Here is a 24767-nt window from a genome sequence, read left to right as displayed (position 1 = left end):
CAGCAACAGCACCCCGGCCCACACCCAGCACCACACCAACCACACACACCCCCACAGCACCACCCTGCCCTTGGTAATCATCATCTCATACTCACTTTCTTGTTCTCTCCTTCATCCCTCATCTTGCACAGTTAACCCTCTGTTTATGCACCTGATGTATTAACTAATCTCTTCACATATGCAAGACCACATAAGCAGGCCTTTCAGCCTGTTATGATAATGTTAGCCTGGCTGCCTCATTCTCACTGAAGTGACCCCAGCTGTCCTACTGATTTGGCTGCAACTTACCTATTGCAAGGCTATTCTAAGGACATATCCTACTAGACAGATGCAGAGCAGATATAAGATAATGACATGAAAAGAGCTGTAAAGTAAAGAATACTGTAGTTGTGGTTGCCTCGATAAATAGCAACAACTGACAGAGTGAATGGTGGTGAGGGAGATATGAGACTAAGGTGCTCATGCTTGGGTTGGCTTCCAGTTCCCCTGCCTAAGAAATAGCCTGGAACCCCTCATATTAAAGGAACCATTGTCAGAGGACATTTCTTTGACAGTAGCTGGTTCGTCTCTTGTTGCTCGCAGGGGGTAATGTCACTATGCAGCAGATCTGAAATGAGTTAAGAGATTTCCACTGACATCAGTCTATATACAGAATGAACAAGTTATGTTTGGGTCAACTGTGTAAGAGGAAAAAGCGTACATGGAATTTTACTTTTATTTCCTCCTCCTCATTTTCTCCCAGTATTCTTGTTCTTTTTATATTTTCCCTCATTGTTCATCACTCACTGTGTCTCCTGTACTGTACTGTTCTTCAGGTTCATCTTATTGCACAGCACTCTGCCTACTGTCTGTCTTGTAACGTACTCATCCTTGTACTCCTGCATTCTTCTTCATGATCTCGTGCTTTTCTCTCTGTATACCCAACTTTTGTCCTCGTTTGGTCAGCAGAGTGAGTACAGGCAAGCCTCATGATGTAAGCAAGGACATTTTACTAATATATCACATTTTTCACGGTTTTCCCTGTAGCTTGGTGGAAATTTAAGCATTATAGACAGCAACGTAACCTTCTTTCTTGGAGTTAATAGCAGAAAGACAGCAATGGAACTTTCTTACTTGGCATTAATAGCAGAAAGACCTTTAAAAAAAAAAAAGCATGTATATAGCTAATGTACTGAAATGTGGGTAATACATCAAGGCTGCTAAATATACAGTAATGAAATAAGTGGACCTCAGCGGTACAGATATTTTCCTGTTTTGATATGTTTGGTAAATATTGGTTACCAAAATTCTGGTTAGGGGCATATTGTTTTACTGGAGTGAATAATGTCATAGAGCACCATACAGTATACATCAAATGAAGTAGGACATATGGTACAGTACAGTATTTCAAAGTTCTGTGCCCTGTGTTGCAAAACTTAAAGCACAGTGAGTGTCTCTGTGCTTGTTTTGTAACTGTACCCTGACTTAGTGCGATTATTGCAACCCCCCTGCAATTACATATTCCTTGTCACCCATGCCTCTCACCTGCTCATGTTAATTGCAGACATATACCGTACCCCCTGTAACTATGAATTTTAGATAACCATTGTGACTTACCCAAGTTTTTAAACTCCCAAATTTGCTCTCATATATATATATATATATATATATATATATATATATATATATATATATATATATATATATATTTATATATATATACTTTTTTCATAGCCAATTGGTGTCACAGAGTTATGTTTTGCATCGACGTTTGAGACCTATCATGAACTAAATAAGAACAACTAGGGAAAAAAACAAAAAAACAAATTGAATGGGTATTTACAGATCATGGATGTGATATCCTTTTTTTTTCCTACAGAAGATGAACAAAGGAAGGAAAAACTAGGCTAATTAAAAAAAAAAAACTTAAACTAAATGTATCTGAGTTTAACCACAGTGAAATAATAAATTGGTGTCACATTTTAGTTTTTAATTCCTTATCTTAAATTGGTATCATGAAGCTGTTTTTAATTCCATATCTCCATAAATTGAGTACTCTTAACCTTCACACTAATATTGGCCAATAGTTTCATTTGTCCATCAGCCAGCATGTTTTATTTTCCATCCCTCCGTCTGTAATCCAGTCCTGTTGTACCCTGTCCGCAGCATAGGGGTCCATTCCAAATTATGAGAGGAGGGAAACGTAATTGTCGTACTTCCCATGTTTGAGTTTATTCTCTCTCTCTTTCTCTCTCTCTCTCTCTCTCTCTCTCTCTCTCTTTCTCTCTCTCTTTCTCTCTCTCTCTCTCTCTCTCTCTCTCCCTCCCCAACTGTCCATAATTTGATCATGTTTTGAAGTCGCAGTTTTCCTTATTTATTTACGTAATTCACTCAAGTCCTTGGTTTACGTTGCCTGTTCTGACTTTTGTTCTTAAGTCTACAGTAAATTGCAGAAGAACTACTTTTGAAAGTTCCATTGTATCCTATAAAACTGACTTACCAATTTCTTAATTAATTTTCCAGTATTGTTTGTATTAAAGTTGTGCTGTTGTGGAAGATGTCTGTGTCAGATAATGAGGACAGACTATATGACCCTGTATTAAACCTAATTTCCCTGATGCCTGTAAACAATATATAAAAACTCTGGTGTTTCTGACAGTTGAGCATGCACACTAAATCAGTCTATCAGTCTGCCTATAGCCAGACGTCATAATTCTGTAAGGAGTGGGTGTTTGTCTTTGAGTTAATTATTTTATGGGTAGGGACACTAACCCTCCACCAACCCACTTGTTAACACATAGGGAACACGTACGGGTTGGTTATATGGTTACCACTCAGCATTGTAAATAGTTTCCTGGCTTACAGGAAACCATTTGGCTTGTCACTAAGTGTAAAGCCACTCTAACAGGACAGAAGAATCATAAAAAGTGACAGGAAAGATAGGAGATACAGGAAGAGAGGAGGGCAGACACAGAAAAAGAATGATAAAAGGTGAGAGAAGAAGTAGGCAGCACTACATTAAGTGCGTGGATGATGGTCACCACCACCTACCACAGAATCCAATCTATGTGTAAATCGTAATTGATGATATTTTTGTCTCTTGCAGTTGGGCACGCACACTCAGTTCAGGGTGGTGGTGGTGGACACGTGTCGTCGGGCGGGGTGAGCATGTCCGTGTCCCGCGTGCCCTCCCCCCTCCCCCCGGAGAACAACATGCCAGTAGCTGAGAACTGGTGCTACACACAGGTGAGAAGGCCAGGAGGAGGTGTTGGAAAGTGGGAGGGAAGGGAGCCTGGTGGGTAGTAGTTGTACCCCAAAGTCCATCCATAAAATGTACTTGGAGGACTGCAGGCTGACATTACCCTTCTCTGGCAGTCCACCAGCCTCCTTTTAGGGGATAGGGATGGAGATCAGGAATGTTTGTATAACTGGGTAGTGAATCCACCTCCTTATATCAGTGCCACCACGGGAAGGAGGGAATGAGTGTCAGACAGAGATGAGACGTGAGGGCAACATGTCAGAAAATGAGAGAGAAGTTGGAGAGTAATATAATGGTGCTATACATAGGTCACAGAGAAAGAGAGAGAGAGAACAGGTGCTTTGCAGAGGTGAGAGAAAAGAGGACTAGGTGGTGGAAATGTGAGAGAAGAGAGGTTGGAGAAAATGAGAGAGGGGAGAGAGGCTGACGAGGAGTGAACTTGTTTTATACAGAGAGAGAGAGACATCTTTACCATTGTGTATTTTGTTATGAATTCTGTCACTGAGAGTCAGGGAAATAGATGATGCTACATGCAGGTGAGACAGTATTACACTTATCATTCTTGTTTTTTCAATAATAATAATGATACAGTAAAATCTAATACAAGACACTAAAAACAAAGCCTAGGCATAAAGACAGATATAAGGTATACTGATTAAATGTATTGAAAACACTGCATATCTGCTATATGGGTGGTTTATAATTGATAGTAAAAGATAGAGAGAGAGAGAGAAGGGAGAGAGGGAGTGAAGAGGGGGAGATAGGTTACCATGGAGACAAGTAGCAATTTTCCCTTCCTCCTCCTCCTCCTCCTCACATCCACCCAGGAGGAGAAATCTTGTTATCCTAGGATAAACAAGGATGGAGGAAAGGAAGGAAAGAAGGATAAATAGGGGAGGGGAAGGAAGGAAGGGAGGAAAGGAGGGAGGGAGGAGAAGTAGGGAAGAAAGGGAGGAAGGATGGAAAGAAAGGAATTAAAAAATAAATAGAAGAAGAATAAAGAAAAAGAAGAGAAAAGAAAGGAGAGAAATTAGGAAGGGATAGAAGGAAAGAATGAAGGCAGGAGAGTTAATAAAGAAAAAGAAGAGAAAAGAAAGGAGGGAAATTAGGGAGGGATAGAAGGAAAGAATGAAGGCAGGAGAGTTGAGAATGGAAGGTCTGATGAAAAGGAGTAAAGAGTGAAGGGAGTATAGACAGAGAAGGAAGAGGGAAGGGAGATATGAATAGAAAACAAACAAGGAGGAGGGAAGCATGGAGAAACAGGAGAGGAATGGAAGAGAGAGAGAGGAATGAAGGAAAGAGAAGAGGGGGGATAAAAAGAACTGAAAAGAAAGGAAGAAAAGGAAATACTGTAGTGGGAGGGAGGGGGAAGAGAGGGAAGGGAGGAAGAACAAGGTGGTGGGAAGGAGAAAGAGGCTACCAGGGAGAGAGAGAGAGAGAGAGAGACTTAGTTCAGCCTTGATATTTAAGATCACGGTAATTTGTTGCATTTATCATACTGTCATTCCAGTTTGCTGTTTTTCATTGTTTCAAAATTTGAGATGTTTTGTTTTTATGTATACAGTACAACATATAGACAGGTACAATATTTATGTTCATTTGTTATGTTTGTATATTTTTTTGCCTGGTATTTTTCGTCTGTAATCATTTATATTTTCTCCTGTTATATTTTCTCCACTACAGGTAAAAGTAATCAAGTTCAGCTACATGTGGACCATAAACAACTTCAGTTTCTGCCGGGAGGAAATGGGTGAGGTCCTTAAGTCATCCACATTCTCAGCTGGAGCAAACGACAAACTCAAGTGGTGAGCCGCGTTTGATTTTGTGTGTGTGTGTGTGTGTGTGTGTGTGTGTGTGTGTGTGTGTGTAAATTTTTAAAAGGAGAAATTATTTGTGGAATGTATAGTCACCCATATTCTCAGCTGGAGCCATTGACAAACTCATTTGGTGAGACCTGTTTAGTTTTGTTTGACTGTGTGTGTGTGTGTGTGTGTTGCTGTATGGAGTTTTGTTTGTGTATATTCTGATAGTTCTTTTTTCTTATGAACAAATCATGAGTGTTTTGCTGAGTGTGTTTGTGTTTGCTTTGTTTGTGTTTTGAGTTGTGTGTTTGTTTTGATAAGATATGGACAATTATCAGTGCCTTATTGTTTGGGTTGAGTATTATTTGGTGTGTGTGTGTGTGTGTGTGTGTGTGTGTGTGTGTGTGTGTGTGTTTTAATCCTATCAGTATGGCATCTTTCATTTTAATCCTGCAAAAACACACTGATAAAATTAAGCATATACCAGACCTCTCACATTTGGAAATAGGAACAGGCTCCATTAACACATAAACTCTGCTGACTTTTTTATTTATTTATTTATTTATTTTTTATTCTCTGCCTTCACATTATTTTGCTTAGCCTAAAAGACCTCGTAACTGAAGGGTTAAGGACAATGGATGAGTCACCTTCCCTTTATTTATTTTTTATTGACTTGTGATTTTCTTCCTCCTCCTCCTCCTCATAGATGGAAATATAAGTTGATGGATATATTTTGATAAACAGGTTGATTAGTAGATAGATATATTGATTAGTGATATAGATAGATATAGATAAATTGCTAGATAGATAAATATTCAGATAGATACATAAGTAGTTAGGTCAGGAGGTAGATGCAGGGAGTAGGTCAGAGTGAGTAGTTTAATAGAGAAGTAGGTGAGTTGGGGTAGGTAGGCAAGTAGGTTAGTAGCTAGACAAGATGCTGTAGGTAGGTAGGTAGGTAAGTAGGTAGGCTGTTAGGTAGGTAGATGTGAAGGTAGAGAGGAGGGTAGGGATGGAGGAAAGTAGTTAGGATGGTAGATATGTTAATAAGAAGGTAGAGAGAGGGTAAGTAGGGAGGAAGGTGATGGTAGGTAGGTTGGTAGGTAGGTAAGAGGAATAACATATGTAGATATAGAAGAAAATATAGGTAAGTGTGTAGAGAGGAAGGTTGGTAGACTAGGTAGTTAGGTAGACGAGGTAAGTAGGCAGGTATGTAGGTAAGTAGGTAGACAGGAAGGTAGGTGAAGTAGTCTCAAGGTAGGCTATAGAGATTTGTGTAGGGAAGAGAGAGAGACAAGGTCATGAATCTCTCTCTCTCTCTCTCTCTCTCTCAGAAGGAATGTGAGAGGGGGAAGAAGGAAAATGTAGGTACTGAGAGAGAGAGAGAGAGGGGAGAGGTATTTGTGTCAAGTGCAGGGAGAAAGGAAAGAAAAAAATACTCAAAAGAAAATGAATGAGAGGAGGAAGAGGAAGAGAGAAGAGAAAGATTAGGAAGAAAGAAAAAAAAGTGAGAGAACAAGAGAGGAGGGGAGAGAAGAGTAAAGATTGAGAAGAGGAATATTGTGACAGAGAGAAGACCATGAAGATAGATAATAGGGATACATTTAGATGCAAGAGAACGGAAATATAAGGCAAGAGAGAAAGATATGGTGTAGTGAGGTAAGGAAGTGAAATATTAGAGGAAAAAGAAGCTCTAAGGAAGAGAGAGAGAGAGAGAGAGAGAGAGAGAGAGAGGATAAAAATGAGTGGAGAGGTGAAGGAGACGGTTGGAGTGCAGCCAGAAACGCTCACCCCAGCCAACCCACGCTGCTTACATCACGCCAAAACACCCCAGCCACTACAAGCCTATCTAATGGTCACACACGCCAGAGCCTGAGTTGCTAAAAATAGCTGTTATGCTGCTAGCGCACACACACGCACACACACACGTTAGAAAATGTTAATATTTCAAGACTTGCTAAAGCATTACAAGACCCAAGGATATTGCTAATTATTATTATTATTTTTTTTTTTACCAGATATTTAGAATGGAAAAAGAGGGCTGATATCTCAAGCGTTGTTAAACGGTCCTAAGAATCTCAACGGTTTGGTTTCACGGTAGATGGTAGACAAACCACATGGAAGTTAAACACATATCAAGCTGAAAAAGTGCTAACTTTGTAACCGCAAATGTTTATAGATTCCCTAATGGGAGAATATCTACCTCTAGCTCAAACAGAAAAGCGAAATGGGAACTTGGTAACTCACCTAATGGTGTTAAATTCCTAATGAGAAGTGAATACATGTAGCTCTTGCGGCAAATACTACCTTGGCAGTTCGCTAATGTTGGGAAATTCCTAATGGAAGTGAATTTATCAAAATCTTGCGGAAAATGGGCTAACTTGGCAGCTATTATACCATTGTTGGTAAATTCCATAAGTGAATAAATTTAAGCCTAGCGAAATATGTTAACTTGCAACTCAGGTAATGTCTGTAAACCCCTTGTGGTGGCAAGGAAGAAGCATTTAGAGCAGTATTTCGATTATTTCCGCACCAGAGGGGGTCAATGGAGTAACAAAGATGGCGTTTTGACCTGGGACTTGTTCTCGTAGGAAGGACAGGGAAGCCAGCGCAGCATTTCTCCTTGCCTTAGTTTGTCTCGCTAAAAGAAATCAAGAGTTGCAAATGAAATAGATCGAATGATTTGTTCGTGAAATCGGATACTGATTAACATGATTTTTTTTTTTCCCTCGAATAAGGGTCCAGTTCTTGTCAAACCATAAAAAACATTTTGTGTATTTTTTATTTATTTATTTTTTGTCTGTACGGATCTAATTTTCGTGCAGTCTGAGTGTTATGTCATTATTTTTCTTCCGTACATATAGCTATTGTGTGTGTGTATAGTAGTTTAACTTATGGGCCTTAACAACTGAATTATTAATGGGTCCAACATTTGAATCAGTTTCTTTTTATTTGATTAGGGGTTGATGTGCCAAGAATATTTTGATGATGGAGGTTATTGTTTAATATTAAATGTTTTAGGTGTGTTTAACGTCACAGGTTTGGCAGTAAAGAAATTGGTGTGGTATATGAATGGGTTAGACAGAGGGAGAGAGAGAGAGAGAGAGAGAGAGAGAGAATGCGAGGAATGGGGGGGAAGACTTGAGAGAGGAAACACGTGGGTGGTGAGTCTTGGCATCACACACACACACACACACACACACACACACACACACACACACTGTATGTCAATCTATCTATCTATTGCCAGACACTATAATCCCGCAATGGGTGGCCATTTGACACTGAGTTAGTTGTTTTACAGGGAGGGGCACCAACCCACTTGTTGGCACTTAGGGAGCACGTATGGTTTGGTTATATGGTTACCACCCAGCGTTGTAAATGGTTTCTTGGCTTACAGGAAACCATTTGGCTTGTCACTCAATGTAAAGCCACCTGTAAAGGAAAGAAAATGAATAAGAAGTGACCGGAAAGATGGGAGAAATAGGAAGAGAGGAGGGCAGGCACAGAAAAAGAATGATAAAAGCTAAGGAAGTAGGCAGCACTACATCAAATGAGTGGATGATGGTCGCCACCACCTACCACAAACACTGTATGTACGTGTATAATATTTTATTTTTCCTTTATAAGTATGGAGGGTGTCCAAATTTAGTTGGGTGCAATTTTCATGATGGTAATAATAGTATCGGTAATAATAATAATAATAATAGAAAAAAAAAACTGTTTAGCAATATGTAGAGCAACTCCTTAGGTTTTTGTAAGTTTCTAAAACCTGCAATTATTTTTAGAGTATATATGAGAATTTCCACCACATCACCTTTCTCATTTTCAGTTCGTATGATTTTTTTTTTAATTCTTCATTGATACTTATATATTTAATGATGTTCTTTGCATAAATTACATGCAAAAATATATTAATCTTCCAGATGCAGAAATAAACTAGTAAGGAAGTTACGTGGATTATATTGTTTTGTTAGATATTTTGCATGTTACTGTACACTATTATATTCTCGTTTATTATTATTGTTTCATTATCAACGGTTGGCATCAGCAACAAAGATGGTATTAAAATGAAGTATGCCAAATAAATCTCTTAGCAATGGAGGTACGAAATCAACCAAGGCATAATATTTAAACATCGTTACTGCTACAGAACAAATAAGTGACCACCATTTCATTAGACTATCTTCCTGTAAGTTAAATATTTTATATATATATATATATATATATATATATATATATATATATATATATATATATATATATTTTAATTTTTGCATCGCGTGAGGATTTTTTATTTGTATATATATTTTTAAATTTCTGCTGGATGATTTTACCCAGCTTAGTTCCACCTCGGTTTAAACGGTTATACTTACGGCCTCAGCACTTTTCCTCCCTCCCTTCTCCTCCACCCTCAACTCCCACCCTCCCACCTCCTCCTCCTCCTACACCCTCGACTCCCACCCTCCCTTTGCTCCTCCTCCTCCTCGTCCTCCTACACCCTCGACTCCCACCCTCCCTTCCCCTCCTCCCCCCTCCTGCTCCCTCCTCATCTCCCACCCTCCCTCCTCCTCCTCCTCCTCCTCTTCCTCCTCCTCCTTCCGCCCTTCCTCCTCCTCCTCCTCATTATGATTCTTCCTCCTTCCTCCTCAACTCTCTCCGCCTTCTCCCCTAATTCCATCCTCCTCCTCCTCCTCCCCCCCCAACTCTCTCTCTACCACTTTCAGACTAACCATACCTACTTTCTCTAACTCTCGCCTAGCTCTATGCGATCTCTATCTTTCAGACTTTCTCTTTTTAGCTTGCCTCTCTCTCTCTCTCTCTCTCTCTCTCTCACAACTCATACCATATTTAACATCAAGTACCATGGTAATCGAAGTTAAAATACAGTAATCCAGTGTATACCTTTCAACAAAATTCCATGTTAACAAAAATATGTTCAAAATTAAATGACAGACTTTTTCAAATTATCTGTATGGTACTTTTTTTTCACCTAGTTACTTATTTGTGAGTTATCGGGTTGGTAATTTAATCAGTTAAGGAAGCTGTGTGTGAACTGGTGTATGTATTGGCTGGTTGGGATTCCAGGAGATTGAATGATGAATGTGTGGACCACTTCATTGGATGTGGTGTTGATTATTCTCCCACTGTTGCTCTCTTTCCTTCTCCTGACTTTCTGTACACTGCCTCACCCCATTTGCAGGTGGGAAAAAGGCATTATGATGATGATATATGGTGATTAATTATGATGATGATGATGGTAATGAATATGAAGAATGATTAATGAAGAACTGCTCACTCTTAAGCCTTCAAGAATATGACTCACAGAAACCTGAGAATGGTATGGTGATGATGGGGGTGGTGGTGGTGGTGGTTGAGATGGTGGTGATGGTGATGGTGATTATGATGGTGTTGGTTGAGGGATGATGATTATGGTGATGTGGTGGTGGTGGTGGTGAAGATTATGAAGTTGTTGGTTGAGGGATGCTGATTATTTGTGGTGGTAGTGGTGTTGGTGAGGATTATGATAGTTGTCATGGTGGTGGTGGTGATGATGATGATAGTTATGAATGGAAAAAAAAAAATAAAATAAAAAACGGTTGATGGAAAGCCTCATAAACCATCAAGAAAACCCCATACGCCTGATAGTATTAATTTTGTGCTTTAAATACGGTAAATATATTTCCATTAACCTCGATTCCCCCCCCCCCCTCCAGGTGCCTGCGAGTCAATCCGAAGGGCCTGGACGAAGAGAGCAAAGACTACCTCTCCCTCTACCTCCTCCTCGTCTCCTCCAACAAGAGCGAGGTCAGAGCAAAGTTCAAGTTCTCCATACTCAACGCCAAGCGGGAGGAGACCAAAGCCATGGGTACGTGCAAGAGGAGTGTTCTTTCATAGAGGCCCTTACCATCTGCTCACTTGATGTAGTGTTGTCTTTTGGTGACTGTACTGAGTGAGAAGCCAAAATGGTTTGTTTAAAGTAGGAAATCGGGTATCATGTTGGATGGGAACCATAAAAGTAAATGATACCTAATGGTTTAATGGGGAAAGGCAGTACAACCAGATTTAGTCTGTAGTTGTTTATATCTGAGGGCTGGTTGGGGTTTATTGCTTAGGTAATGCCACTCAGGGACAAGGAAGGCTGATCACCCTTACTTTAAATGTGGTGATGAGTAGCCTAGCCTTGGTCATGTATTCAGCTGATGGGACAAAGGGTATTAGGAGACTGATGGATGGATCACATTGTTGCTATTACCCACCTTCCATATTTAATACTTGCTAGGGCTGTCACATACATGACCGGTGTAATGGTATGGCGGGGATGTTTTTATGGCATCAGTGAATCTTGTACCTCAGTAAAGTTTGTTATTAGCAAAAGTCATAAAAATTATTAACAAAATTCATATAATGATAGCTCTGGTGATAGCTCTTCAGCCCCTGTTTGGGATTAGATTTGCATCCTTTTTGACAACACCTTTTGTGGCTGGAGTTTGTATTCCAAGATTTACTTTATTACACTTAGCTGATTTTAGAGCTGAAATAGTGGTAGTACTGTAGATCATCTGAAATATGAACCTTCTTTTGGGAGATAGGAAAGTACCAAAGGGATGTTTATACAACCAGGCAGTTAAGCATCCTGGTTGTACTGGAGCCACCACACGAAGACATCTCTCTTCAGCACCTAGGCTATAAGTAAGCATTTAGACAGAGTTTGAAGCTGAGGCACACACAGAAGTCCTGTGACACAACTCTTCTTTTTCCCTACAATGCATAATGAATTGTCTAGAGATATCAAGAATCTAAGGGAAATTGTCATTGGATGGAAGAGATATTAGTAGAATACCCAGGGGTGTCTATGGTGCTTCTGTAGTTAGTGACTATCAGTCGTGAGTCCTTCACACTGTCAACAGCTGGTATTTATTTTTCCCAATGTCTTTAAGAAACTGTTTGGAAGTACTTTAATTTTAGGCAGTCCTCATTAACCCCTTGGGTTTGGGCATTGTTTATAAAATTGACTGTCAGAAGTGGGCATTTTTCGCAAAAAGTAGGAGATTTTTCAGAAATCGCTCCTATGAAAACTATTAAACCTATCATAAAAATCTTTATACCCAGCAAAGTACAACTCTTTAGCTTTAAAATGAGTGGTGTTCCAATGTTCTAGGGTTGTTTATTTTAGAGCAGTGGCTGAGAGTGTAAGTGTCAAAACGTTCTAGAACGGAAACCGGTCCCCACGACATGCTCCAGAACGGGGACTAACCTTTAGGGGTTAATGACCTTCATGTAATTGATGTGCATTAATCCTAAGTCTTCATCCTCATCTCCTTCACCTGCAGAGAGTCAGCGAGCATACAGATTTGTACAAGGGAAGGACTGGGGGTTCAAGAAGTTCATCCGGCGAGACTTCCTTCTTGATGAGGCCAACGGATTACTTCCTGATGACAAACTAACACTTTACTGTGAGGTGTGTTTGTGTGGTACACAACCCCAGCTGTATTATGTGTTTTGTGATTTAGTCTGCCTGCCACCAGTATTTTATTCAGCGTAGGAAAGTCTTCACCCCATTCATAGGTGGGAAAAAATGTCAGGATGGCAATAACAGTAAGGATGATTGTGAGGAAGGATGTCTAGCATAGGTCTTAAAGGGTTAATTATGACTGTCTGACCCAGTAAGTTTGTTGATAATGGTGATGATAACGATGATGCTGATACTGCTGCTGAAGAGGATGATGGAGAGTATGATAGTTATGATGATGATGGTGATTATTAATGTTATGATGATGATGATGTTCTTGGAATAACAGCAAATATTAAGCTTACCAGTCATCCCAAATATAACCTACTTTTCCATGCAGGTGTCAGTTGTAGCAGACAGTGTAAACATCTCCGGGCAGAGTAATGCCATACACTTCAAGGTTCCTGACTGTCGGCTCTCCGATGATCTGGGCGGCCTCTTCGAATCCCAGCGCTTTTCAGATGTGACGCTCTCAGTTGACGGCAGAGAGTTCCAAGCCCACAAAGCCATACTAGCAGGTGTGTTGCATGTAGGCCTGGACCTGTACGATATTCTTGAGGTAGAAAGTAATACAGGTGTTAATAATCAGGTTGGCATCAATCTATCCACCTATCTCTGTAGCTAAATGCCTTAATCCTGTAAGGAGTCACCACAAACAAATCACCTTCCATGTTGCCCTGTCTTCACCCCCCCCCCCCATTTTGCTGCCCTCCTCCCCAGCTCACATCCCCCTCTCTCATACACCTCTCCACTCCATTCCTCCATCTTATCCTCAGTCTCATCTTCCCTTTCCCCTCCTCCACCTCACTCTCATCTCATACACACTCCTTGTTAGTCCTTCACTCTCCGTCCTCTCTACATGGCACTTATATAATTGTGAAGTACAGTATGAATTAAGTCTCCTTGGTTACTAGTCATCAGCCTTCCAATCTGACAGCACTTAGCCATTAACTGAGCTAAAATGGATAATGGGCTTTTATCAGGTTAGAATTGCTAGTGATGCATTTGAGGTTAGGCCAGGATTCTGAAGGCTGGAATGATGTGTGAAATATTGTGTGACCTGTTTCATTACACACACTGTCGATAGGTCTTCCACTGTTATACTTTCTGTTTTCTTTTTTTTCTGGGCCTACCTTATCCCATCAGTTGGTGGGCAGAAGGTGAAGGATGGTGGTAGTTATGATGATGATTTTGCATGTGTTTGTGGGGTTAGGGTGTGTGGATGAGTGAGAGTGCAAGAGTATGTGTGTGTGTGCATGCATAAGCACTTGTTTTTATTATTATCATCATCATCATCATCCAGACCTCCATTCCCACCATAGGGTTATGTGGTGTGGTAGTTGGGGATGTTCACCTTCCACTCAATGTAGTGCTGTTTTCAGGAGTCGAATGACTGCCCGTTCCTCTCTTCCTTCCATCTTTCCCTCCTTCCTCTTCTGTCTTTCTTTCCTTCATTCTTTCTGCTTCCTTCTGTCTGCAGGTGACTCTTCACTGAGTGACAAGCCAAATGGTTTCCTGTACACCAGGACACCATTTACTACGCCGGGTGGTAACCATATAACCAAGTTAGGGCACCTGGTGGTTTAGTGGGTAATTGAAGCACTCCTGTCGGATTGAGCTGGTGTAGGTTTCTATCCAAGGGGTGGTTGGGGTTTATTGCTCACATGATGCCACTCAGGGATGAGTGAAACAGTGATGGCACTGAAATTAAACTATATATATATACCTGTACTAGAAAGCACCTGCACTAACTCTCTCTCTTTCTCTGTCCTATCAACAGCCCGATCGCCTGTATTCCAAGCCATGTTTGCCCACGAGATGGAGGAACGTAAACACAACCGGGTGGAGATTCAGGATGTGGACCATGAGGTGTTGCGGGAGATGCTGCGTTTTATTTACACCGGCAAGGCGGCAAATCTAGAAAAGATGGCCGATGATTTGTTAGCAGCCGCAGACAAGGTGAGGGACCGGTTGGTTTTGTTATTGTAGTGCCCATTAGGAACAGGGGATTTTTATTACTACTATTACTGCTTCTTATTACCACCACCATCAATACTACTACTACTACTACTACTACTATTATACTCCTCCTCCTCCTCCTCCTATTGCAGCTACCAGGCAATTTTATTCAGGTTAGGAGAGCCCCTTGTTAGTGAAGGTGTTAATAATGGCTGTATTTAACCCTTGTACTTGTAAAGCCTCCCTTATGCTGAAATTAGTTTGGAAACCCCAGAAATAAAATAAGCATAATATACACTGGCATCTTTCCTCAGGACCATGCACATTTAAGAGGGAAATTTGGAATCACCTTGGGATTGGATTTGTGGCCCATTTTTTGTCAGGCTCTGTGATAGTTCTCCTGCCTTTGAACTCTTCCTTTTTCCCTTTTGTGGATCCTGTGTAGTATAATTTTGAAAACAGGTTAGGAGTCATGATCTGTGAATGGTCAGTGTGCTGCCCATGAGTTTCCTTTTTCTCCTTTCTGGATCTTGTTTAGTATAATTTTGAAAACAGTAGTAATTTTTTTCCCATGTATGTATTCTACCCATCACTTCTGTAATACTGGAAATAGGCTAGAAGGAGTGATGATTAATATGAGGTGGGCACTTGAGTGATGGTTCTCCTGCTTTTATGAGGACAGTAACCAGTCATACGATTCATTACACAACTTCGTCTCAGAGAATAAGAAAATATATTTAGAATATCATGTGGTCGGTCTTTTGTAACCCGACCCTCAAAAGTTGTGGGTTGATTCCCCCCTTCTGCTTCTGTGGCTCTCACGTACTCCACATTTCTGCCTACATTCTAGCGCAGTGTCTTTGTTTTGTATTTCTCCAATTAACTCCATAGTAAAGTGCTCAAAGATTGCCTAAGGTTTTGTTGCTTATATCTTTTAATGCTGATTTGCCAGTTTCCCTTTATTTACAGTGCTAGTTTTATAGAAAAAGTTGTGATATTGTGGGATACATCCCCACCTCAGAAAATTAAATGTCAGTATCATCTTATCTTTTTGCTTCCTCTGCCACCTTCACCATTAGTGTTATCCCAACCTTATTTCCCACTTAAGGATGAGTTGTGATAAGACCCAGAAACAAGAAAAGAGAAATACTGTACAAAAATAGGATATCATCATCATGTTCTGATTTTGTACAGTATTTTTCCCACTTAAGGATGAGTTGTGATAAGACCCAGAAACAGGGAAAGAGAAATACTGTACAAAAATAGGACGACTGTCATTAATATTCCCAGTGAAATAAACCATACAGCAGTTCACACATCATTCAAACCCTTCGAATTCCAACCCACCTCACAGGCCTGGCCATCAGCATATACAGGCGGGTCCCATTATGTGAGTGGGATGTGTTAATGGGAGGACCACACGGATAACAGATACTTGTATATCAAATTGAAAAATGGAGGTGGCAACACTCGTATAATTGAGTATATAATTTGTGGGAAAAATAGGGTTAGGTTAACAGACTCTGCTTGTATCACTGAATTGTGGTACCATTCGGGTATCATCGGTTTCTCGTATTGCGGATGCTCGTATAACAGGAACTACCTGTAATTTCATCATTCTTACAAACATTAACTACCAGAAATCATAAGAAAACTCTGTCGTCACCTTACAGTCTCCCTCTCATTCCACCTGCAGCTAACTCGTAGCAAACTAAGTTGACTCGTAAGTATGGTAAAATGCGTTATACTATAACTATTGTAGTTGCTGTAGAGTAGTCTGGTAGTTATGGGAAAGTTGTTTAATGTGTTGAGGAGGAGAGTGGTAGAGCATAAGGGAGATGGATTAATGGGGGTGAGGTATGTGTAGTCTTGGGGTAGGATTATGATTCTGAAGACTTGAGAGGAAGCATGGGATTTGAATGTATTGATGTTGTGATAAGGAGGGGTAAATTGAGATGGTTCGGGTGTGTTGAGAGGATGGAGCATGACAGTTGGGTGCGGAAGGTGAGAATTGTGAATGTTGAGGGTAGGATAGCAAGAGGCAGACCAAAAGCAGACCTGGGACTAGGTCATACAGTGTGACTTTAGGGGTAAGGGACTGATCAGGGAGGCTGCCAGAGATTGAACAGCTTGGAGAGCCACCATTAGGTGACAAGGTAGACACATGCAAGCATGTTGAAGCCTTTACAAATGATATGAATCTAAATAGCTAGCTCAAAGCCTCCATACTGCTGATGGGGCAAACAAGATTTAGGTGATGGATGTATGGACCTACTGGTATTACAAGTAGTCTTTGTTTAAGTTTGTGTCACTAAGTTGTTGCAGTATGAGAGTGAGGATGAATTAACATCTGTTCTCACTTATGTTTGTTATTAAATCACCATGAAGTTGTTGTATAATCAGACCTTATTAAACACCTCTGTCATGATTCAGAAGCATGCATCCCTTTTTGTCATTTCACTTAAAGTAGCATTTCACCAGTACACTTAAGAGGAGTGATTATATAATGTCTTTATAATTAGTCATAAAGTATACTCCTGAGGAATGGCTGCCTTCATTTTAATTATTGTTTATGACCTCTGTAACTAGAGGACATTGTAGTTTTGCACTTGTTACCACCAGATGGTTTTACATAACTGGAATCATCAAATATAGCTTTCACTGTACCTAATGGAGGTGAAAATGAGTCTACACATGGTAGCTCTATGCATCCTGGGTGAAGCAGGTGGAGCATCCATCTAGGTGCCAAACCTCGTCATATATCACTGTATCTTGCCATGGGAAGGACCCTGGTACTGGTGAGGTGCTGCCAACCACAATAAGATGCTGGATCCCTACATGGAGTATACTTGTATGACAGCCCCACAGAAGCAGTTGCTTACCTGTGATTGACGGATCTGCTCAGTGAAACAGACTAGGGTTAAGCAACATCAACAACAACAACTGTAGATGGTTTGTTTTTGTAAGACAACACTGAGCCACTCCCACAACTTCAGTATTATATTGTGACTACATGAAATTTAACGAGCCTAAGTTATGAGATAGGAATTAGTTTTCATGGTTACTAGTCAAATTTACCCTCAATCTGATTACACTTGTCCATCAACTAAGATGAAAATGTGTTATGGATCTTTCTCAGGTGCGAATAAATGCACTTTAACTCTATCAGTATAATCATGAATATAACTGTCCACTGGTGGCCTGAGTAAAATGAAATATACATCATCTGAGTGAAGGGACTTATACTGTTTATCTGATGATGAACTTTATTTCATGCCATCGTCAAGTAGTTTTATTCAGCTTTGGAGAGATGTTTAGAAATGGAGAGTTTTGATGTAGCCTTCATGTACATCTTCGTTCAGCCATAATGGCTGAGTGGTCAGCGTTGCTGACTGCGAAGCTGCTGGCCCATTTGCACCAGAGTTCAAATCCTGGTGTGGGCATCTGGCATTGCTTGACCCAAGGTTTGCATCCCACCCCTGTGGGTTGGTAGGTATAACAAGTTCCCACAGTAATACCCAGGGGAAGTAGCAGTGGTAACGTGAATGATGCAGTGGCCTTGTATCCCAGGATATTGGGTGAATAACCTGCCACTTACTCAAAGGCCTGTGTTATGGAAATGACCACCGCGTCTAAGCGCCTCCTAGCATCTTCCCTTCGTTTACCCTTTACTTTACTGGTGGAGGTGTCCCCCAAAGCTGAGCAAAGTCATGTAATGGCAGTAAAGGTAAACAAGAATGCTCTCATACAGAGTAACTGATTGAGGAAGTTAACCAATATACATGTACAGTGCTTACTACCTTTTATCAGTGGAAAGGGATGCCATCAAGCAGTGGCATTGATGTAAGCAGGCAGTTCCACTGTCCAGGTACACAAACATCCCACAACTTCCTCCCATTGGGAGGATCTTTAAGAGAAGAGCAGCTTCAGCCAGCAGTACATTGGGTTCACTTACAAGATGAACCTGAGGCCGCAGGAGTAGTAGCATTTATTAGTTTCATTATTTTTTTTTTGTGTTATTATTGTTGGTGTTATTACTGTATTATTATTGTTATTACTATTTTATTATTACTACTGCTACTACAGTATACTCTTGCTTTATGCTATTTCTCTCATTCACTTGGAGGACCATCGGACTTGCCGGATTATCTACTTTATCAGATCGGGCTTCCCCCGCAATTGATACAGTACAGAGTCTATTGTATTTTTATTATTAATATTGTTATTACTACTACTACTACGACTACTACTACTGTACTACTACTGCTACTACTACTACTTCTGCTGTATTGCTGTACTGTATCATTATAATTTTTTCTCACAGTATGCCCTGGAGCGGCTGAAGGTGATGTGTGAGGAGGCCCTGTGTACCAACCTCAGCACAGAGAATGCTGCCGACGTCCTCATTCTGGCCGACCTTCACTCCGCTGACCAACTCAAAGCTCAGGCCATCGAGTTCATATATACGTAAGTTCATTGTTGTGGGAGGGGGAGACCAAGAATGAGATGGAGGTTTTGGGGTGGAGAGGTCTGTGAGTAGGGGAGGAGTGAGTAGCATTGCTGAGTGTGAGCCTGCTGGCTTGTGAGTGCCAGGGTTCAGATCCTGGTGCAAGCAGCTGGTGTCACTTGATTTGGGTGTCCATCTGCTCTTCGTGGGTTTGTAGGTAAAATGAGCACCTAAGGTAAGACCAAGGAGGGTAACTGTGGCAGCCTGGATGATGCAGTGGCCTTGGCTCATATTCTCAGCTGTTATGGCAGCATCCTAACACCTCTTCTTTACTGATTTGTTTTTGGATATGGCTGGCTAATATTGTTCTGTACATTATGCAGAGTATGGTGATATTAGAATGATTTAAGTGACAAAGAAGAGGGTTGAATGGTGTAATTGGCAAAATAAATGGCGTAGGAAGAGGTTTACGGGAGTTTCCTTAACTGAGAGGAATACAGGCCCTTGTATCCCAGAATGCCAGGTGAAAAACCCTCCACAGGTTCATAGGCCCATGGAGATGAGCACCACAGCAGAGTGCCTCATGGTATCTACCCTCACCTTTACCTGTACTGTTGTTGCAATGAAGGATTATGTTGTAGATGATTGATTTACCATTACTGTTATGCTTCCTGTTGTTGTAATTATTGTTTTATGGTAATTATTGTCCAGATCTCCTTTATTACCAAAGGTGGGGTGAGGTAGGATCTGGAAAGGCAGAAAAGTCTTGATAATAATAATAGTAATTCATTCATTCATTCTATCATAATATTAATAACAGTAATAGATGATGATAATAATGATGATAATAATAATAATAATAATAATGATAATAATGATGATGTAATAATAATAATGTACATTGTCACTAAATTCACTGACTAATACAGTAGACCCTCAATTTAATGGACCTCTGTAGACATAGATATTGGATTTAACGGACACTACAAAGGCCACGGGATTTGTCGACTATAGCAAACAATGTCCATTAAATGGGGTGCAAATGGGGCGCAATACTTGTGTTTCTCTCCCTTTTTACTACAGCCTGGCCTGATATTGCCCCCTCCCCCATTGTGATTATTGAATTGTAATAACAGACAATAGTAATACTGTACTAGTCATGAAGAAGTGCTGTGACAAGGATGTGAAGTAAGCTGCAGAAGGGTGAAAATATTAGTCATATTAGTATAAAATGGGTGTAATTTTCATTTTTAGTACTAGAATATGCTGTTGTACTTATTTACTTTCAAACATGCCCTTGAAATCCCACTTCAGAGAGGGACCATCAGATATAGTGGATTACTTGCTGTATTGGATCAGGCTTCCCTCCCAATTATAGGAAAGGTGTACTGTATTACTATATACTCTGGCACTGAAGAGGAGCCTATATGTGGTGGAATTGTGCACCTTGGAACAGTTGAGGCATCCACCCAGGGAGCCAAACTTCCTGATGTTTCTTTGCATCTGACCATGGAAAGGACTCTGCCCCTGGTAAGGTGTTGTCTGCCCCAAGGGAGTGCTGGTTTCCTGTACCCATATGCTGTAATGTGCCTTTAGGATGGTTGCACAAAAGGAGTTGCATGCCTGTGGCCAGTGGGTCATCTCCGTCAGATAGACCAAAGTTAAGCAATGACGACAACAGCAACAATGGCTTCATTCTGTATTGTATATCCACACTTCTGTTGGTGCTGGGAAGGGATGCTTGCTTCCAGTCCTCCAAAAAAAGGGGCATCCTTAGTCCACAACAAGAGTAACATTTCTTAGTTTAACCATCCCATCCACGTCAAGCAAGTTCAGGTCAGCTACTGTATTTGAGTAATTGACTGTCTTTGAACTAACTGATCTTCCCTCCCCCACAGCCACGCCACTGATGTAATGGAGACACAAGGATGGAAATCGATGATCCAGTCACACCCACACCTCATCGCCGAGGCCTTCCGCGCCCTGGCCACACAGCAGATCCCACCCATAGGGCCCCCCCGCAAGAGGATAAAGGCAACCCCCTGAGACATGCCTGGCCTCCTACCTGAGAGCTGGCCGGACATATATCCTCGACCTCCCCTTCTGCCCGCTGCCCCGTTGCCGCTGCCTGTGTGTTTCATCGTCGGGTCCTCTGAATGAGAGGCTGCAGGGTGAAAATATACCATATTTCAGCAGAATGACAGAAAAAATATGCCATAACTTAATAGAAGGATTGGAAGAAATATACTACATTTCAGCAAAATGTTTGGAAAAAATATACCATACAGTACTTGGCAAAATAGTGGGAAAACAGAACATACTGCAGTTGATTGATGGGAAAAAAAATATACCATACCTCATCAAAATAATGGGAAAATAGATTCTACTCCACCAGAATGAATACACTGTGCTTCACCTAAATGATAGAACATAAACATCTTTTGTCAGTTTGTGGAGGGTTCCTGGAGTTAGGTGAAAGAATGATTGCATGGAGTTACTAGAAAAAAATGTTAAAGAGTTGCTTGACCTGATATTGAACACCACCAAAGTACCAGAGGGAAACTTATTTATTGCTTTAAGGGAATGTTTAACTTTGTACAGCTGAATTTTTTAAATAGGAAATGTAAAGTAATTGTAGAAGAAATCCATCATTGCCACCTAATAGTTTGCCTGAAATGAAAGTGTGATCAACTCAAATAATACCTGTTATTTATATTTCCTGGAAGTCAGTTGTTATAACTTTGATGTACACATGATAAGTTATATACCTCTGTCCTTTTACTCAGGCTGAGAACTTAGTAATTCTTTTGTGTTTTTGTAGCAAATACCAGTAAATAATATCATTGATTTAGTGGCAAAGCAGGTTGAAGCACCGAGAGCAGTTAAGGAATTATGAAAATTTATACACAAGAATTGAATTGGCTGGTACTGTGTAGTATGGATGGTACAAGTGAAGATAATGGCTATACCTGAAGCATTCTTTTACATCCATGCACAGTATATAAAGTGGGTTACACAGATGAAAGGAAACCAAGTGAATTATGACAGAATTTTTAGTGGCTTAGGTAATGGAAAGTTAAGCAAAAAGTAAGGAATTTAACAGCAGCAAAATAGCATGTTACATTAATGAAGTGGAGCCATGGAATTGGTGACAGAATATTAAGAACACAGCCAGTGAAAGGTAAAGCAAAATGTCTGGAAAGTAGCAGAGAGGTAAAGAAAGCAGTTTGGCATGTGGAAAAAAATGATGAATGAAAATTAAAGAAAGTAACAGAGGCAAAAGTGCATAATGGGCAGTACAGGGGGGAGGGTATGAGAAAGAGACCTTTATATTTCTAACCCACCAGTCAAACTAGAGTACAATATCAGGGGGCTCCTCCACATTCCCCCTCTCTATATATATTTTCTCCACTCAGGTTGGTAGGTCCGCCATCCGATCGGATCCTGCTCAGTGTTAAATCCGCCTATTATAAAGAATTTGATCTCAGTGGGAGCTTGCAACCAAATATATATAAATATATATATATACATAATGTTTTAAAAAATGCTTAAAAAAAAAAAAAATAGTTCTGTAATTTTAGCCACAAACTTACCGACCCATGTGTGGAAATTTTTATCATGGAAAAAAGGAAAAGGCTGCATGTTTCTCTGTGTGTAGAGGAATCTGTGATGTAGCAAGTGGTTAGGCCCTGGACAATGTGGCTCGTTGGATTTGTGAACGAGTCGTTGGACCTGACTTGCTCTTTACCCTGCTAGTTGACCTTATTATTGCTATTATTATTATTATTAATTATTATTATTATTATTATTATTATTTTTTATCTCTCTGCTCGTGTGTGGCACTCTCTTGTCTTTCAAGCTAGCAAGCCAAGTGGTGGATTAAAAATAAAACATGGAATGCACTGGAAACAGCGCTCTTCAGGGATACCACAGACTCGCAACATGTTGCAAAAACGGGAAAAAATACGAGAAAACTTCAATACGCATTCCTTGCAAACAGACAGGGACTCTTGAAAGTGTTTGTGTCACTGGGAAAACCTGGATGAAACGCTTAACTGAAACAAGTAGACTTCAGGGACTCCACATGCTGTGCCCTATTACTGATGGAGAAATAGATTCCTTTATAGTACAGTACGTGTAAAAAAAAAAAAGCGTGAAATGTGAAATAATGAGCGCGAAACTCCCCCTCCCCCAACAAACACAAGAAGAAACCAAAGTAGCACAAGGACACTGTAGCCAACTGTAGACCTTTTTTTCTTATATTTTTGTTTTTTTATTTAGGCATGGGTAAACTCAGATCCTTGTTCTTCTGTTGTTATTTTTTCTTTTTGTTGTTTTCCCTGGAGGTCTCGCGAAGTATACGTGGATGCTTTTTTTTTTTTTTTTTTTTTTTTTTAAGGATTAATCTGCATTGTACAACTTTTACTTTAGAGTTGAGCTTTTGTAGGTAGTTTGCAGTAGTTGAGCAAGAGGGCTCTGGGAAACATACGCAGTGCAGGCTTCACACGTTTGTTTAATCCATTGACTCATCACGTACAGCATGAATCACTCATCAATCGTCAAGGTATTTAATATTATAGTGAAGCTTTGTCTGGTTTTCCCCTCATTGTGATATGCAGTGTACATCATGGCCAAACCTCAGCGTTGGTAATTATAAAAGCTTGGCATGATCACAAATATGGGTTTATAGTTTAGCAGAATTTTGTATTTCATCCATTCAGCAAAATGCTTTATTCAGGCAAGGGATGATGATTTTCTCACACTACACATTTAGATCCCACCATTTTCCATACCCAGTAAATGATAATCATTTGTCATTATTATTATTCAGTCCATTGCCACTGACACCAGAGTTGTAATTCTCATACGAACATTGTTTCAAATCAGTTTTTCTAATACCCATCTAGTGATTACTTCTCATACTTCCGCATTTCATTGTAGTGTTTCTGATACCTACCAAGTTATATTAATTTCTCACACATCATTGTTTCAGCATTTCTGGTAGCCAGCCAGTTAGTGGTAATCATTCTGCATATTTCAGTGTTATTGATACCCTAACATTTCTCATACATCAGTGTTTCAGTATTTCTAATAGCTACCCAGCAAGTGATAACCATCCTCATACATCAGTGTTGTTGATATCCTGACATTGTTTTTAGTTCACTGGCCTGCCACCCCACTGCGTTCCCTAATTTCCTAGTGCCCCCTTGCACAAGATGAAACTGTGTAGTGTACAGTTGATGTCAAAATAAACTTTGATTCCACCGATGTTCAGCTCAGGCTGGGAGTGTTATAATGTAGTGAGACCCTCTTGTGTTACTAAGGCTTGGTCATCTCTGCCATTTTTTAATTGATTTCTCTGTCCTCACCTCATTGACGCTTCAGTCCAATGATGTATTTTGTATTACTTTATTTCCGGATTTTTATTCATTTTCTGATAGACTTTGAATCGGAGGGGTTAGATGTAGCCTTCATTCACCTCTCCTCTTGGAAGCTTTCATAAACTGAGTGAAATTATCAGGTAGCAGCAAAAATGATATATTTATTACATCCTTGGACTGAAGGAGTTTAAGACTGGCCTTCCACACACACTGCAGACTGACCTCTCCTCCTTGCTATCACAAGGGAGTTTTGATATGGGGCTGAGTAAGTGGTTTTTATCAGCCACAAATTTTGGCCAGCGAAAGTGTCATTATATTAATGGTATTTTATCTGGCAAAGATAGGAGCTAATAAAACATGCATATCTCATGTCAACATGCAGTTTGTGGACTCCCCTGTGATAGTTTAATTATGTAACCTGTAAGAA

The 24767-nt window shown here is 40.2% G+C and overlaps 1 protein-coding gene across 1 annotated transcript; it reads left to right on the top strand.

The window, feature by feature from the left end:
* Nucleotides 1–21289, top strand: rdx (BTB/POZ and MATH domain-containing protein rdx). Its single transcript, XM_080265417.1, has 9 exons — nt 1–73; nt 3086–3225; nt 4922–5043; nt 10758–10909; nt 12375–12502; nt 12894–13071; nt 14334–14512; nt 18837–18979; nt 20858–21289. The coding sequence occupies exons 2-9, from the start codon at nt 3148–3150 to the stop codon at nt 21003–21005; spliced, it is 1128 nt and encodes a 375-aa protein (XP_080121543.1). The 5' UTR covers nt 1–73; nt 3086–3147; the 3' UTR covers nt 21006–21289.
* The last annotated feature ends 3478 nt before the right edge of the window (nt 21290–24767 follow it).

This window comes from Coenobita brevimanus, chromosome 15, assembly GCF_032717465.1.
Source record: "Coenobita brevimanus isolate Jiangsu-jjx chromosome 15, ASM3271746v2, whole genome shotgun sequence".
NCBI classification, from domain to species: Eukaryota; Metazoa; Arthropoda; class Malacostraca; order Decapoda; family Coenobitidae; genus Coenobita; species Coenobita brevimanus.
Note: the sequence above shows the minus strand (reverse complement) of the source record. Positions and strands in the feature narration are given on the sequence as shown.

Bases quoted from the DNA above. Each gene is read 5' to 3' on its own strand.
- rdx (XM_080265417.1), top strand. From the start codon at position 3,148: ATGTCCGTGTCCCGCGTGCCCTCCCCCCTCCCCCCGGAGAACAACATG. The intron at 3,226-4,921 runs GTGAGAAGGCCA...TCTCCACTACAG, and splicing joins AGAACTGGTGCTACACACAG to GTAAAAGTAATCAAGTTCAG. The intron at 12,503-12,893 runs GTGTGTTTGTGT...TTTTCCATGCAG, and splicing joins AACTAACACTTTACTGTGAG to GTGTCAGTTGTAGCAGACAG.